General features: G+C 43.6%; 1 protein-coding gene across 1 annotated transcript; it reads right to left on the bottom strand.

The window, feature by feature from the left end:
* Window positions 1–30: 30 nt before the first annotated feature.
* Window positions 31–986, bottom strand: LOC109735299 (dirigent protein 5). The gene has a single exon (XM_020294498.4). It carries the CDS (start codon window positions 890–892, stop codon window positions 281–283), a length of 612 nt encoding a protein of 203 aa, XP_020150087.1. The 5' UTR covers window positions 893–986; the 3' UTR covers window positions 31–280.
* Between the last annotated feature and the right edge of the window lie 17,745 nt (window positions 987–18,731).

Here is an 18,731-nt window from a genome sequence, read left to right as displayed (position 1 = left end):
CGCAAAAGAGTATACATCAACATCGTCCGCTACCAAGAAAAGCAAAGTAATCTCTTTTAGTTCTTGCTTCAAATTTGTTTCGCGTGCCAAATGGCGCGACAGGTCATCTAGTACGATTAAAACTCTTGTGGGCGTGAAACATAGACCAATGACACAAAATCCACATGCCCATGCATGCAACTCATCACACAAAGAAAAACAACAGCACCAACATCACTCCTTGATCCTTATCGGCACATGCGTGCGTGCGTGTCATAAACCATCTTGATAACTTATCAGATCAGACGTAGCACTCGTAGAGCTTGATGTCCATCTTGAGGCGGAAGTAGAAGTAGCCCTCGGTGGCGTCGGTGCGGATGGTGGCGATGCCACGCGCCATGAAGAAGTCGCCGGTGCCGCCCACGACGGAGAGGTCGCGCGTCTCGTCGTCCATGAGGTCGGCGCCCATGAGGTTGAGGGTGCCCTTGTACGCCTTGGAGTCGAACACGAGGGAGAAGGTGAACCACGCGTTGTACGACTCCTTCTTGTCGTAGAAGTAGAAGCCCTGCGCGCGCGCCGCCGGCTCCTCGTCCCCCACCGGCAGCGCCGTCCCCTCCGTGACCAGGTCGTCGAACACCACCAGCATGCCGAAGAAGGTGCCGTTGCTCCAGTGCGACGTGCTCAGGTCCGTCGGCTTGGTGGCCGGCGCCGCCGTCGCGTTGGCAGTGTTGTTGACGCCGTTGTAGAGGATGTCGTGGAGGTAGAGCGTCATCTGCTTGCACGGCTCGTCGGAGCTGCTGGAGACGAGCCTCCTCCGGCTGCTGTCGGCGGCTGCCCCCGCCAAGCCCAAGGCGAGCAGGAGCATCACGAGCACGATCTTGGAAGATGCCGCTGGGGCTTGCATTGTCTTCATTGCAACTCTCGCTGAGCTTAATTAAGCTGCAGCTGGCTGAAGTGCAGTATCGAGGTAGCAGCTTGTGACCTTGTGTTCTTGTTTCTGTTGTGCTGGGAGGGACTCGAGCATGCTATTTATAGACCAGGAATCGCCACCATACTTGGTTTGATTCAGTGGCCGGAGAGTGAAATGCACGCATGGTTGGTACGCCGGCGTAGCACTATACATCCTTATTTTTGTTGCAGCCCTCAGATCGACGCTACACAAACTTACGACACAATACTATGTCTTGGCATGATCTCATTATCGCATTGAACCTAAACACCCTACTTAATGTGCCATGCAATTGTCTGTACTTGCAATTGCACCTTTTGCTTTCTACTCTGTTTTTTTAACTTTTTTATTATGACAAATATAGAACTCGATCATGAAAGTTTTTTTGTTGTTGTAAATCTCACCTCGTATCAAGAAGATACACAACCTTAAAAGAGTTTAATCCCAGTCTCTGCACATGCTGACGATAAAGAAGATACACAACCTCGTATCAACGTTCTTTTAGGCCGATGCTGACGATAAAGTCATACCAAGCAAAGATACTCTGATCGATTAGGCAGGAACAAAGGATATATAAGTTACACGGTCGTACCGACCATGGATGCAAGTTAGTATAAAATTTGCATGCATGACAATGCATGGCAAATTAAATAAGTAGTTTTTAAGGCCATGGCAACTTAAGTAGTACTGCCTCCGTTCACAAACATAAGACGTTCTAACTTTTTTAAATCAGATGTATATAAACACGTTTTTAGTGTGTTTGTTCACTCATTTCAGTCCGTATGCAAATATGCAAAACATATTATATTTGTGAATGGAGGGAGTAGTTTTTAAGGCCTAGAAGACAATAAGATCATACCAAGCCAACAATATTCTGATCCCTGGCGTCACATGCGTCCATTTCACTAAATCAACCATTTATCGACTATTGTTCTGCAAATAACATGCTCAAACCACCTCTCAACACAATAATAACAAAAATAGAAGGTCACAAATTGCTGCCTCGATAGTCAAAATTGCACTTCACAGTCTAAGAGCATGGCTAATAGTATAGCCGGTTGTTGGCTATATGACAAAACTATCATTGACAAGTATACTTTTTTCGCCAAATCTTTTTTTCCTTGCTCGCAAGGTGACGAGGGTAAAGCCTTCCTCTCTTTGATATTTGTTGATGAGCCCATGGATTCTCCTTTCCTCCGTTAGCCACTCCGGTGGCCGGTGGCTAGTATATATGTTAGGTTTTTTTTGTGCTCATATGGACGGTGCTTGGACGGATGACGACGCTTTTTCTTTGAGTCAGTCTTTTAGGTTTCGGTCCTTCTCAAGTTCAGTGTAGATTTGTAGCGACCCGACCTCAGACGGTCAAGTCTTTGTGCTTAAGTGTCATCCCTGGATCGGTATGCTGACACACACAGTACTCGAGGATTTATAACAGAGGTAAATCACATGTATAAAGCAACGTAAATACTATTACCTCAATCCAAATAGCAGAAGTAACAACAAGGTTGTGGATTCCCATCAACACCAATGGCAAAGTTGAGTGTAGAAATCGTAACCCTAACGTATCACTTACTCGTCGTAAGATTCCTGCAACGTGAGACGTTGTAGCCACAAAGGGTCAGTACATTGAATGTACTGGCAAATTCACACCATAGGACAATGATGAATAATAGCTATCAATACATGCATATTTGGCTGGTGGAAAGCTCTAAGTTTATTTTTTTTGCATAAAGCCAATTTTTCCCTACCTCAAGGAATAAATTTTATTTAACTATGCAGTTGTTTGAAAATATTGAGAAGGTATATCCCCAACTCAATCCCAAAATAATAATCATTAATCCAATCAAATTAATTAAATAAAGTGTTGAGATCAACATGATAATTCAAGAACCAGATACTGAAGATGTCCATAACCGGGGACACGGCTAATCATGATTAGTTTGTACACTCTGCAGAGGTTTGCGCACTTTTCCCCACAAGACTCGATCTCCTCCGTTGGATTTCTCGCATTTCATGGTGTTTGAGAAACGGATGACCGAGACACAGTCTTTCAGAAGCATTAACTCTAACTCCGGGTAGACAGTACCAACCTACATCCCCTACATCTGCTAGCCTACCACTGGAAGAGGTCATGCAACATACTCAACTATGCTAGAGCCCATAATAGCTGGTGGCTGCACACGGAAGTTTCTAGCATGAATATGTTGGAAATATGCCCTAGAGGCAATAATAAAATGGTTATTATTGTATTTCCTTGTTCATGATAATTGTCTGTTGTTCATGCTATAATTGTATTAACTGGAAACCGTAATCCATGTGTGAATACATAGACCACAACATGTCCCTAGTAAGTCTCTAGTTGACTAGCTCGTTGATCAATAGATGGTTATGGTTTCCTGACCATGGACATTGGATGTCATTGATAACGGGATCACATCATTAGGAGAATGATGTGATGGACAAGACCCAATCCTAAGCATAGCACAAGATCGTGTAGTTCGTTTGCTAGAGCTTTTCTAATGTCAAGTATCATTTCCTTAGACCATGAGATTGTGAAACTCCCGGATACCGTAGGAATGCTTTGGGTGTACCAAACGTCACAACGTAACTGGGTGGCTATAAAGGTGCACTACAGGTATCTCCGAAAGTGTCTGTTGGGTTGGCACGAATCGAGACTGGGATTTGTCACTCCGTATGACGGAGAGGTATCTCTGGGCCCACTCGGTAATGCATCATCATAATGAGCTCAATGTGACCAAGTGTTTGGTCACGGGATCATGCATTACGGTACGAGTAAAGTGACTTTCCAGTAACGAGATTGAACAAGGTATTGGGATACCGACGATCGAATCTCGGACAAGTAACGTACCGATTGACAAAGGGAATTGTATACGGGATTGATTGAATCCTCGACATCGTGGTTCATCCGATGAGATCATCGTGGAACATGTGGGAGCCAACATGGGTATCCAGATCCCGCTGTTGGTTATTGACCGGAGAGTCGTCTCGGTCATGTCTGCATGTCTCCCGAACCCGTAGGGTCTACACACTTAAGGTTCGGTGACGCTAGGGTTGTAGAGATATTAGTATGCGGAAATCCGAAAGTCGTTCGGAGTCCCGGATGAGATCCCAGACGTCACGAGGAGTTCCGGAATGGTCCGGAGGTAAAGATTTATATATGGGAAGTCCTATTTTGGCCACCGGAAAATGTTCGGGATTTTTCGGTATTGTACCGGGAAGGTTCTAGAAGGTTCCGAAGTGGGGCCCACCTGCATGGGGGGACCCACATGAACGTGGGTAGTGGGGGCAAGGCCCCACACCCCTGGTCAAGGTGCACCAAGATCCCACCTTAGAAGGAATAAGATCATATCCCGAAGGGATAAGATCAAGATCCCTAAAAAAAGGGGGATAACAATCGGTGGGGAAGGGAAATGATGGGATTTCTTTCCCCCACCTTTGCCAACGCCCCAATGGACTTGGAGGGCAAGAAACCAGCCCCCTCCACCCCTATATATAGTGGGGAGGCGCATGGGAGCAGCACCCCAAGCCCTGGCGCCTTCCTCCCTCCCATGACACCTCTTCCTCCCCGCTTGCGCTTGGCGAAGCCCTGCCGGGATCCCGCTACTTCCACCACCACGCCGTCGTGCTGCTGGATCTCCATCAACTTCTCCTCCCCCCTTGCTGGATCAAGAAGGAGGAGACGTCCCTGCTCCGTACGTGTGTTGAACGCGGAGGTGCCGTCCGTTCGGCGCTAGGATCATCGGTGATTTGGATCACGACGAGTACGACTCCATCAACCCCGTTCTCTTGAACGATTCCGCTCGCGATCTACAAGGGTATGTAGATGCACTCCTCCCCTCTCGCTGCTAGCATCTCCTAGATTGATCTTGGTGACACGTAGGAAAATTTTGAATTTCTGCTACGTTCCCCAACAGTGGCATCATGAGCCAGGTCTATGCGTAGATTCTATGCACGAGTAGAACACAAAGTAGTTGTGGGCGATGATTTGTTCAATTTGCTTGCCGTTACTAGTCTTATCTTGATTCGGCGGCATTGTGGGATGAAGCGGCCCGGACCGACCTTACACGTACTCTTACGTGAGACAGGTTCCACCGACTGACATGCACTTGATGCATAAGGTGGCTAGCGGGTGTCTGTCTCTCCCACTTTAGTTGGATCAGATTCGATGAAAAGGGTCCTTATGAAGGGTAAATAGAAATTGGCATATCACCGTTGTGGCTTTTGCGTAGGTAAGAAACGTTCTTGCTAGAAACCCATAGCAGCCACGTAAAACATGCAACAACAATTAGAAGACGTCTAACTTGTTTTTGCAGGGTATGCTATGTGATGTGATATGGCCAAAAGGATGTGATGAATTATATATGTGATGTATGAGATTGATCATGTTCTTGTAATAGGGATCACGACTTGCATGTCGATGAGTATGACAACCGGCAGGAGCCATAGGAGTTGTCTTAATTTATTGTATGACCTGCGTGTCAATGAAAACGCCATGTAATTACTTTACTTTATTGCTAACCGTTAGCCATAGTAGTAGAAGTAATAGTTGGCGAGACAACTTCATGAAGACACGATGATGGAGATCATGGTGTCATGCCGGTGACGAAGGTGATCATGCCGCGCCTCGAAGATGGAGATCAAAGGCGCAAGATGATATTGGCCATATCATGTCACTTTATGATTTGCATGTGATGTTTGTCATGTTTACATCTTATTTGCTTAGAACGACGGTAGCATAAATAAGATGACCCCTCACTAAAATTTCAAGAGATGTGTTCCCCCTAACTGTGCACCGTTGCGAAGGTTCGTTGTTTAGAAGCACCACGTGATGATCGGGTGTGATAGATTCTAACGTTCGCATACAACGGGTGTTGACGAGCCTAGCATGTACAGACATGGCCTCGGAACACAAGCAAAACACTTAGGTTGACTTGACGAGCCTAGCATGTACAGACATGGCCTCGGAACACAAGAGACCGAAAGGTCGAACATGAGTCGTATAGTAGATACGATCAACATGGAGATGTTCACCGATGATGACTAGTCCGTCTCACGTGATGATCGGACACGGCCTAATCGACTCGGATCATGTATCACTTAGATGACTAGAGGGATGTCTATCTAAGTGGGAGTTCATTAAATAATCAGATGAACTTAATTATCATGAACATAGTCAAAAGGTCTTTGCAAATAATGTCGTAGCTTACGCTTTAGTTCTACTAAGATATGTTCCTAGAGAAAATTTAGTTGAAAGTTGATAGTAGCAATTATGCGGACTGGGTCCGTAAACTGAGGATTGTCCTCATTGCTGCACAGAAGGCTTATGTCCTTAATGCACCGCTCGGTGTGCTGAACCTTGAGCGTCGTCTATAGATGTTGCGAAACATCAGACATACACGTTTTGATGACTACGTGATAGTTCAGTGTGTGATGCTAACGGTTTAAAATTGTGGCACCAAAGATGGTTTTGAAACGTCGCAGAACATATGAGATGTTCCAAAGACTGAAATTGGGATTTCAGACTAGTGCCCCACGTCAAGAGGTATGAGACCTCTGACAAGTTTCTTAAGCCTGCAAACTAAGGGAGAAAATCTCAATCGTTGAGCATGTGCTCAGATTGTCCGAGTACTACAATCACTTGAATCAAGTGGGAGTTAATCTTCCAGATGAGATAGTGATGGTTCTCCATAGTCACTGCCACCAAGCTATTAGAGCTTCGTGATGAACTATAACATATCAGGGATAGACATGATGATCCTTGAGCAACTCGCGATGTTTGACACCGCGAAAGTAGAAATCAAGTAGGAGCATCAATTGTTGATGGTTAGTAAAGCCACTAGTTTCTAGAAGGGCAAGGGCAAGAAGGGATACTTCATGAAACGGCAAATCAGTTGCTGCTCTAGTGAAGAAACCCAAGGTAGAACCCAAACCCGAGACTAAGTGCTTTGCAATGAGGGGAACGGTCACTGAAGCAGAACTACCCTAGATACTTCGTAGATGAGAAGGCTGGCAAGGTCGACAGAAGTATATTGGATATACATTATATTAATGTGTACTTTACTAGTACTCCTAGTAGCACCAGGGTATTAGATACCGGTTCGGTTGCTAAGTGTTAGTAACTCGAAATAAAAGCTGCGGAATAAACGGAGACTAGCTAAAGGTGAGATGCCGATATGTGTTGGAAGTGTTTCCAAGGTTGATGTGATCAAGCATCGCATGCTCCCTCTACCATCGAGATTGGGGTTAAACCTGAATAATAATTATTTGGTGTTTGCGTTGAGCATAGACATGATTGGATTATGTTTATCGCAATACGGTTATTCATTAAAGAAGAATAATGGTTACTCTGTCTATTTGAATAATACCTTCAATGGTCTTGCACCTAAAATGAATGGTTTATTGAATCTCGATCGTAGTGATACACATGTTCATGCCAAAAGATATAAGATAGTAATGATAGTACCACATACTTGTGGCACTGCCACTTGAGTCATATTGGTATAAAACGCATGAAGAAGCTCCATGTTGATGGATCTTTGGACTCACTCGTTTTTGAAAAGATTGAGACATGCGAACCATGTCTATTAGTATATATGCATGAAGAAAGTCCATACAGATGGATCATTTGGACCCACTTGATTTCGAATCACTTGAGACATGCAAATCATACCACATGGGCAAGATGACTGAAAGGCCTCGTTTTCAGTAAGATGGAACAAGAGAGCAACTTGTTGGAAGTAATACATTTGATGTGTGCAGTCCAATGAGTGCTGACGCACGCAGTGAATATCATTATGTTCTTACTTCACAGATGATTTGAGTAGATGCTGAGAATATTTACTTGATGAAACACAAGTCTGAATTATTGAAAGGTTCAAGTAATTTCAGAGTGAAGTTGAAGATCGTCGTGACAAGAGGATAAAATGTCTGTGATATGATCATAGAGATGAATATCTGAGTTACGAGTTTGGCACACAATTAAGAAATTGTGGAAATTGTTTCACGACTAATACCGCCTGGAACACCATATTGTGATGGTGTGTCCGAACATCATAACTGCACCCTATTGGATATGGTGCATACCATGATGTCTCTTATCGAATTACAACTATCGTTTATGGGTTAGGCATTAGAGACAACCGCATTCACTTTAAATAGGGCACCACGCAATTCCATTGAGACGACACCGTATGAACTATGGTTTAGAGAAACCTAAGCTGTCGTTTCTTAAAAGTTTGGGGCTGCGACACTTATGTGAAAAAATTTCAGGCTGATAAGCTCGAACCCAAAGCGGATAAATGCATCTTCATAGAATACCCAAGATAGTTGGGTATACCTCCTATTTCAGATCTGGAAGCAAAAGTGATTGTTTCTAGAAACGGGTCCTTTGTCGAGGAAAAGTTTTTCTCGAAAGAATTGAGTGGGAGGATGGTGGAGACTTGATGAGGTCATTGAACCGTCACTTCAACTAATGTGTAGCAGGGCACAGGAAGTTGTTCCTGTGGCACCTACACCAATTGAAGTGGAAGCTTATGATAGTGATCATGAAACTTCAGATCAAGTCACTACCAAACCTCATAGGACGACAAGGATGCGTACTACTTCAGAGTGGTACGTAATCCTGTCTTGGAAGTCATGTTGCTAGACAACAATGAACCTACGAGCTATGGAGAAGCGATGGTGGGCCCGGATTCCGACGAATGGCTTGAGGCCATAAAATCCGAGAGGATCCATGTATGAAAACAAAGTATAGACTTTGAAAGAACTACTTGATGGTCGTAAGGCTGTTGGGTACAGATGGATTTTAAAGGGAAGACAGACAATGATGGTAAGTGTCACCATTAAGAAAGCTCGACTTGTTGTTAATATGTTTTCCGGCAAGTTCAAGGAGTTGACTGCGATGAGACTTTCTCACTCGTAGCGATGCTAAGAGTCTGTTAGAATTATATTAGCAGTTACTGCATTATTTATGAAATCTTGCAGATAGGATGTCAAAACAATGTTTCCTCGACGATTTTCTTGAGGAAAGGTTGTATGTGATACAACCAGAAGGTTTTGTCAATCCTGAAAGATGCTAACAAGTATGCAAAGCTCCAACAATCCTTCTAAGGATGGGAGTAAGCATCTCGGAGTTGGAATGAACGCTTTGATGAGATGATCAAAGATTTTGGGTTTATACAAGGTTCATGAGAAACTTGTATTTCCAAAGAAGTGAGTGGGAGCACTATAGAATTTTTGATGAGTATATGTTGTTAACATATTGTTGATCAGAAATGATGTAGAATTTCTGGAAAGCATCCAGGGTTATTTGAAAAGTGTTTTTTTAATGGAAAACCTGGATTAAGCTACTTGAACATTGAGCATCAAGATCTATAAGGATAGATCAAAAACGCTTAATAGTACTTTCAAATGAATACATACCGTGACAAGATTTTGAAGGAGTTCAAAATAGATCAGCAAAGAAGGAGTTCTTGGCTGTGTTACAAGGTGTGAGTATTGAGCAAGACTCAAGACCTGACCACGGCAGAAGAGAGAGAAAGGACGAAGGTCGTCCCCTATGCTTTAGACGTAGGCTCTACAGTATGCTATGCTGTGTACCGCACCTGAAGTGTGCCTTGCCATGAGTTAGTCAAGGGGTACAATAGTGATCCGGGAATGGATCACATGACAGCGGTCGAACTTATGCTTAGTATCTAGTGGACTAAGGAATTTTCTCGATTATGGAGGTGGTAAAACAGTTCGTCGTAAAGGGTTACGTCGATGCAAACTTTGACACTAATCCGGATCACTCTGAGTAGTAAATCAGATTCGTATAGTAGAGCAGTTATTTGGAATAGCTCCAAGTAGCGCGTGGTAGCTACATCTACAAGATGACATAGAGATTTCTAAAGCACACACGGATCTGAATATTGCAGACCCGTTGACTAAAACCTCTCTCGTAAGCATAACATGATCAAACCCTAGAACTCATTGAGTGTTAATCACATGGTGGTGTGGACTAGATTATTGACTCTAGTGAACTTTGAGTGTTAATCACATGGTGATGTGAACTAGATTATTGACTCTAGTGCAAGTGGGAGACTGTTGGAAATATGCCCTAGAGGCAATAATAAAATGGTTATTATTGTATTTCCTTGTTCATGATAGTTGTCTGTTGTTCATGCTATAATTGTATTAACTGGAAACCGTAATACATGTGTGAATACATAGACCACAACATGTCCCTAGTAAGCCTCTAGTTGACTAGCTCGTTGATCAATAGATGGTTATGGTTTCCTGACCATGGACATTGGATGTCATTGATAACGGGATCACATCATTAGGAGAATGATGTGATGGACAAGACCCAATCCTAAGCATAGCACAAGATCGTGTAGTTCATTTTCTAGAGCTTTTCTAATGTCAAGTATCATTTCCTTAGACCATGAGATTGTGCAACTCCCGGATACCGTAGGAATGCTTTGGGTGTACCAAACGTCACAACGTAACTGGGTGGCTATAAAGGTGCACTACAGGTATCTCCGAAAGTGTCTGTTGGGTTGGCACGAATCGAGACTGGGATTTGTCACTCCGTATGACGGAGAGGTATCTCTGGGCCCACTCGGTAATGCATTATCATAATGAGCTCAATGTGACCAAGTGTTTGGTCACGAGATCATGCATTATGGTACGAGTAAAGTGACTTGCCGGTAACGAGATTGAACAAGGTATTGGGATACCGACGATCGAATCTCGGGCAAGTAACGTACCGATTGACAAAGGGAATTGTATACGGGATTGATTGAATCCTCGACATCGTGGTTCATCCGATGAGATCATCGTGGAACATGTGGGAGCCAACATGGGTATCCAGATCCCGCTGTTGGTTATTGACCGGAGAGTCGTCTCGGTCATGTCTGCATGTCTCCCGAACCCGTAGGGTCTACACACTTAAGGTTCGGTGATGCTAGGGTTGTAGAGATATTAGTATGCGGAAACCCGAAAGTCGTTTGGAGTCCCCGATGAGATCCCGGACGTCACGAGGAGTTCCGGAATGGTCCGGAGGTAAAGATTTATATATGGGAAGTCCTATTTTGGCCACCGGAAAATGTTCGGGATTTTTCGGTATTGTACCGGGAAGGTTCTAGAAGGTTCCGAAGTGGGGCCCACCTGCATGGGGGGATCCACATGAACGTGGGTAGTGGGGGAAAGGCCCCACACCCCTGGTCAAGGCGCACCAAGATCCCACTTTAGAAGGAATAAGATCATATCCCGAAGGGATAAGATCAAGACCCCTAAAAAAAGGGGGGATAACAATCGGTGGGGAAGGGAAATGATGGGATTTCTTTCCCCCACCTTTGCCAACGCCCCAATGGACTTGGAGGGCAAGAAACCAGCCCCCTCCACCCCTATATATAGTGGGGAGGCGCATGGGAGCAGCACCCCAAGCCCTGGCGCCTCCCTCCCTCCCGTAACACCTCTTCCTCCCCGCTTGCGCTTGGCGAAGCCCTGCCGGGATCCCGCTACTTCCACCGCCACGCCGTCGTGCTGCTGGATCTCCATCAACTTCTCCTCCCCCCTTGCTGGATCAAGAAGGAGGAGACGTCCCCGCTCCGTACGTGTGTTGAACGCGGAGGTGCCGTCCGTTCGGCGCTAGGATCATCGGTGATTTGGATCACGACGAGTACGACTCCATCAACCCCGTTCTCTTGAACGCTTCCGCTCGCGATCTACAAGGGTATGTAGATGCACTCCTCCCCTCTCGTTTCTAGCATCTCCTAGATTGATCTTGGTGACACGTAGGAAAATTTTGAATTTCTGCTACGTTCCCCACAGAATAATCTTATGATCCCTTTGAGTCTGGGTGGCGGACCATAGGAGGATCACACGGTATAACCCCGGGATCTCCTAGGACAACACTGGTATATCCCCAGGTGTCTAGGCAAGCTACTGGTATATCCCCAGGGTGCCCCAACCAATCCACCCAGATGTGTATTAAAGTAGCCACCTTAAGTTAACTATTAATAATAACTCTCACATCTGTCATGAATACACTCAACCAATCCACGTCTACGAGCATAGCAAAGCAGTATGAGCATAACGTAGAAGTAACTCCCAAGGTTTGAATGCAGGACAATAGGTTCCTACCTCATCAACTACTTCCCAAAACCCACATGTTATCAAGTCCTACTCATGCAAGGTTTGAGGGTGAAACTAATGCATAAAAACTGGGTAATGAAGGGATATGATCAAAGTGTGAACTTGCCTTGTACTGTTGATGAAGATGATTCGCACTCATAACTCCTGATAGTTCTACTCGTCACACTCCGGTCAATCTAGCGTGAGCAAGCAATTGTAACCACACATAGGCAGTCAAGCAAAAAGAATCGAAAAGAACGAAGAAGACAATTCGGAAAGCATCAAAACCAAGCAAATAACTCTTGCAACATAAAACAATTTCTAACAGTACCAAAATTATTTGAATTTGGCCTTATCAGAAAGTTTAGGTCAAGAGCTTCGATATGCAAAAAGAATCAACTCAAACGGAGTCATAAAACTCGAGTTATGAACAAAAGAAGCTTGAATTCAAATCTGTTTGAATTCAAATTTTAAAACTTTCAAAAAGATGTTTAAGTTGTTTTACTGGATAGAGGGGATCGTAACGAAGAATTTGGCGTTGGTTTCATTGAATTTGTACAATCGAGCAAAAAGTTGTTGTCGTTTGAAAACCAGGGGCTAATCTATAAATAAAACATTCACGGATGGGTCCCTGGATGAAATCTAAAATAAAAAAAAATCCTAAACAACGAACGTTCGTTACCGAACGCTAACGAACGAAAACCGTTCGCTAAAGAAACTAATCTAATGAACGTTCACTAAAACTAACTAAACAGAAAACGTTCGTTACTTAACTAAACTAAATAAAAAAACAGGTTTTTAAACAAAACCGAAGAAAACCTAAACCTAAAAGAAAACCGGCGAACCGGGGACGGTTTTATACCGGACCGGGTGGTGGATCGGGCGGCGGGCGGTTCCGGCAATCCCCGGCGGCGGCGGGCGGTTCCGGCGATCCCCGGCGGCGGCGGGGAGCAACTCCGGCGACGACGGGCGGAGACGGCGGCTAGTGCGGCGCGGGGCGGCGGAGGCAGCAGCGGGGGCGTCGACGCGAGGCAGGCGCCGCCGGCGGTGGCGAGATGCGGCGCGACGGCTGCGAGGAGAGGCGAGGCGAGGAGAGGGAAAAAGGGTCGGGGGCCTGGGCGGCGCAATAAATAGGGGGGAGGCGCGTGCTTGGGGAAGGGGCAAGCAGAGGCGGCGGCGGAGTCCGTGGAGATCACGGCGTGGCGGCGTGCTGGCTCGGGGGACCTTCCCGAGCTCGGGGACGAGCGACGCGGGCTGGCTGGGCCGGCCTAGTCGGCGGGAGTTTTTTTTAGAAACACAGACAAAGAAAAACAAATAAAAAAATTGTATAGGCATATAATATATCAAAAATTTCAGAAAAATATTTTCTATAGCATGGACATTTTTTTAACGTTAAATAAAATCCACAAAAATTCAAATAAAGCAAAGAGTGCTACTGGTTTAATAAAACACAATAAAAATCATTTTAAAATACCAAAATAATTTCAAATTTAGTTCTCTCCAATTTTATAATATTGGGAATCATTTTACCTAATTTCCATATATTTTATTTTTGGAGAAAAATAATTTGAATAAAACCAAATAACTCCAAATTGAAAATAATTTCAACGGAACTTTAAATTTGATACTTTTAAACTTCCAACTCATATTTCATATGTGTTGAAGATGTCATTTTATCTTCTCTCATGAGAATCATTGAGTTGCTTAAAGTTTCTGAATTAGAAATATTTTCAAATGAAATTCAAATATTTTTCAAAACCCCTTTTTCATTTAATTAAATGGAAGAAGTCATATTATCTGCACTCCAGGGTTTTGTGATGAAAATAATTTGAATTCATTGAGATTATAAATGCAAAAATGAAAGTTTGGGAAAGTCATTTCATTCCCTCTCATTTAACTTTCAAAAGGTTTCAAATTTCACTCAATTTCACACAAGCAACCACACTACAATCAAACAATCAATCTAAACTATTTATTTAATATAACGTTCCAAAATTTAGAATTTTGGGATGGTACAAACCTTCCACCCTTAAAAGGAATCTCGTCCTCGAGATTCGGAGAGGCTAGCAAGAAATAGGTTAGGGTCGGGGGTCTTCTCAAAATCCATCGATCGTCGCAAAGGGTGTGGGGTGCTACCACCCTTAGAAGCATGGTTACGGTTCCATCAATACTCGTATACTCCATCCTTATTCTTGACAATGTCGGTCTTCTCAGTCTCTCGAGAAAATTCCTTCTCTGGGCTCTTCCGGTAGTGGCATAACCTTTTCCTCAATACTTCTGTCCTTTCATCTTGGTAAGGTTCTTCCATGTCTGGGTCTTCTTAGCTGACGGGTCTGGCGCCAATACTAAACAACTATCATTATCTCATGGTGGTCAACAAGTTATGGTTTCTCCTGCAGGAAAAGGGTCTGGGTTGAACCTCACCGTATGTCCTACGATTGGCAGCAGCTGCCTTGTACGAGGGGAAAAACTGTCATACCATTCTAAGGTTTAAACAACGCTGAATATCGTCGTCTCTCTACTATGGGCAAGTCACTCAGATTTACCATCCCTTATAGCAAGGCGAATAATAAGAGTAAGTCGGTATGGTGATCAATCTATCCCGCACCCAAATCATTACCTTGTATATGGTTCAGTGAATCTCGCATTCTAACACTCGGTCATCCTCACAAGCATTGCAGAACTTCTCTTGTCGAAAAACCAAGTTCGGATAAATCCATGGATTCTGCAAGCCAAACAAACCTATATCGTTCCTTCACAACTCTCAGGTTTGCGTTACTCCTATAAGATCGTCTATCGATAAAATCGTAACTTCTTCCAGAGTTTTTCCTTCAGCAAGAATGTGCTTGCTTCTTGGCAGGTCCTGGGGCCTGTGGGTTATGGCCCATCTCATCACTTGCAAACCTTGAAATCATCCTCGGGGCAACTGATCATTATTCCAACATCCTGCTTCCTAGCATTCTTAAATCCATCCAATTTTACTGTCTCTCTCCCTTATGTTGGTACCAAACTAAGACGTGTTTACTCAGACTCATCATGGAGTTACAGTTGCTCCATATTACCAACATTCTACCTCCTTTATATCCATAGTACTTCCTCCCTTAATACTCTTGGGATATCCCACATATCGAGATAAAACTCGTACTTATTTTGTCCGAAATCCACTCCGTGGAATATCATTATCTTTTCCAGGGGTCAAGTGTCCTCACAGGGTACTACCACCCTTGAAATGCACAAATTCTTCCATAGACCATATTTCTCATATCCTCAAAAATGGTCAAAATCTTTCTTCATAGAGTAACAACTCATAAAATCCAAATTAGTACCAAACGATGCTAACTTTATTGGTTCTCCAATGATTACAATCTCTTGCTTTTCCAGTACATGCCTCAACTCATCGCCTCAATATAAAGGAAAATGTTCTCACTACTACTGCTATACTTCTCACAGACACAACTAATTATCACAAGTCTCCTTCTCCTTGGGACAATCTCTGCCAAGATGCCCTGCTTCATTATAACGAAAACATATTACTTCTGACAAGTCTCGAGATTTCCTCATGATTACATAGCCCCTTGGGTCCTCGGCTTCCTTTTTGGGCAACTGTTGAGGTAGTGCCCTGACTCCTTGCACCTGTAACAGGTGATATGACTCAGGTCCTTCCTAGAATCCAATCTACTTCTCTTCCTGGACTTTTCCGTTCCAATCAGGGCTTCTATTTCCTGTGGGTCATACTCTACTTCCTCTGTCGAGAATTCTACTAAATCCCCATTCAGACAATTCTGGGAGATGTGTCCTTCTTCTCCACATGAATAGCATGACTTGGTGCAGGGTTTAATTGGGTCTTCTTTGGGTGTGTCCTCCACCTCTTCCTTCATCACAGGTTCTTCTAAAATTTCCACGAGGGCTCCTTTCATTGCTTCTTTCTTCTGCTGGATGGTTCTTTGTACCATGGGGTAAGTGTGACACTGAGCAGGGTAGTGGGTAGTCCCTTCACACAAGAAACAAGTGGTCTGCCTAGTTGGGCATTCTTTAGCTGGGTGACTTCCTTCACAATTAGGGCATTCGTCCTTGTGTTCTTTATGGTTGTGTCCTATTCTCCACAAAGCTTGCATGCACATGGTTTCTTCATACCATTTCCATAAGGCTTCAATTTCTGGGACACAAGATGAGACTTTAGCATAGACAGCTTAATTCTTTCCAAGTGGTTATTCCTTGCCATCCATTGATGGTTTGGTACATCCTCCACCAAGTAGTAGCACCTCTTTCAAAGCACTGAAGAGCATGCTAGGTCATATCCTTTCCGACTATAGGGTTATTCTTCATGTGATCCTCCATGTTCTGAATCTATCGGTCTGTCTCCAATTGACTCATCGGTCCAGAAAATACAAGCTCATCTCCATTCATCCTCTATTGGGTCCAAGGGTTTTGGGGGTGGGATAAGAGAGATAGAGAGGGATACATACAATACAAACAATAGTTTTGAAAAGACGGATTTTATTTTGTGGCTGTCGAAAAAACATCAAACAAATGACAGCTCACAATCGTCGCCTCTAACGTAGGTATATAGCAGGGGTTTGGTCTTCTAAAGGTCAATAAATCTTCAAAGTCGCCAACTCTTCAAGTCTTGTTCATGTCTCCGATGGCTTCTTCCGATCGTGCTTGTCCTTCTCAAGTTCTTTTGCCATATCATCTCTATTGACGCGAAGTCTCTCGTGATATCCTTTAATATTATGGAGTTACGTTTCAAACTTCTAGGTCCTAAGTTCTTCACGAAATACTTCCTTGTCAAATACGGCTTCCAGAAGGTCCATCTGAAATTCTTGATGTAATACTCCAGATCCTGGCGATACACCAGCTAAGGTTAAAACTTTATCTTTTGTTGATAGGTGCTCCATTAGCCCTTTTGTCATCCAATCCTTCCGATGAAATGCATGTCTAACTCAGCACCATGTCAATAGCATAAGCGGGCGATAACATCATGGATAACCGTGTTTCTGCCCTTGTCATTGCCATGAGCTATCATTCCATAGTTGATATCTCCTGCCTTAGGGTTTTCTTAACAAAAACTTTGAGTTTTAATGCTCCATCTTCCGGTCTTTCTCCAACACACCTTGATCTCGGGTATTGACAGCTTCAATAGTCTGACAAGTTCAATAAGGGTAGCTTCCTTGGTCATACCAATCTGGAGAGCCTTCAAATTCTCCTAGTCTTCGGAGTCTTCAACCATTGTAGTTTCCATTATTATAATGCATGGTAAAATCCTCTTCATTCCGAAGTGATCTTAGTTGTCCGATAGCTTGTCCTTCTTGGAGTAGTCTCATCAGTCGAATCTTTTTGTGGTCAAAAGGGGAAAGGGGTATAGTCTAACTAAAAGGGAATATTTCATAAAGCTCAGAAAAGAAGAGAGGTAGAAGATCTTTTTGAAAATAAAGTTTTAGAGAAAATCTTTCCTATACGCTTGCCAGTTTCTAGGGGTCACGTCCTACAGTCAATATATGCTCTGATACCATCTTGTAGTGACCCGACGTCAGACGGTCAAGTCTTTGTGCTTAAGTGTCATCCCTGGATCGGTATGCTGACACACACATTACTCGAGGATTTATAACAGAGGTAAATCACATGTATAAAGTAACGTAAATACTATTACCCCAATCCAAATAGCGAAAGTAACAACAAGGTTGTGGATTCCCATCAACACCAACGGCAAAGTTGAGTATAGAAATCGTAACCCTAACGTATCACTTACTCGTCGTAAGATTCCTGCAACATGAGACGTTGTAGCCACAAAGGGTCAGTACATTGAATGTACTGGCAAATTTACACCATAGGACAATGATGAATAATAGCTATCAATACATGCATATTTGGCTGGTGGAAAGCTCTAAGTTTTTTTTTTGCATAAAGCCATTTTTTCCCTACCTCAAGGAATAAATTTTATTTAACTACACAGTTGTTTGAAAATATTGAGAAGGTATATCCCCAACTCAATCCCAAAATAATAATCATTAATCCAATCAAATTAATTAAATAAAGTGTTGAGATCAACATGATAATTCAAGAACCAGATACTCAAGATGTCCATAACCGGGGACACGGCTAATCATGATTAGTTTGTACACTCTGCAGAGGTTTGCGCACTTTTCCCCACAAGACTCGATCTCCTCCGTTGGATTTCTCGCACTTCATGGTGTTTGAGAAACGGATGACCGAGACACAGTCTTTCAGAAGCATTAACTCTAACCCCGGGTAGACAGTACCAACCTACATCCCCTACATCTGCTAGCCTACCACTGGAAGAGGTCATGCAACATACTCAACTATGCTAGAGCCCATAATAGCTTGTGACTGCACACGGAAGTTTCTAGCATGAATAATCTTATGATCCCTTTGAGCCTGGGTGGCGGACCATAGGAGGATCACACGGTATAACCCCGGGATCTCCTAGGACAACACTGGTATATCCCCAGGTGTCTAGGCAAGCCACTGGTATATCCCCAGGGTGCCCCAACCAATCCACCCAGATGTGTATTAAAGTAGCCACCTTAAGTTAACCATTAATAATAACTCTCACATCTGTCATGAATACACTCAACCAATCCACGTCTACGAGCATAGCAAAGCAGTATGAGCATAACGTAGAAGTAACTCCCAAGGTTTGAAT

Source organism: Aegilops tauschii, chromosome 2 (genome assembly GCF_002575655.3).
Source record: "Aegilops tauschii subsp. strangulata cultivar AL8/78 chromosome 2, Aet v6.0, whole genome shotgun sequence".
NCBI classification, from domain to species: domain Eukaryota; kingdom Viridiplantae; phylum Streptophyta; class Magnoliopsida; order Poales; family Poaceae; genus Aegilops; species Aegilops tauschii.
This window is presented reverse-complemented; position numbering and strand designations above follow the sequence as displayed.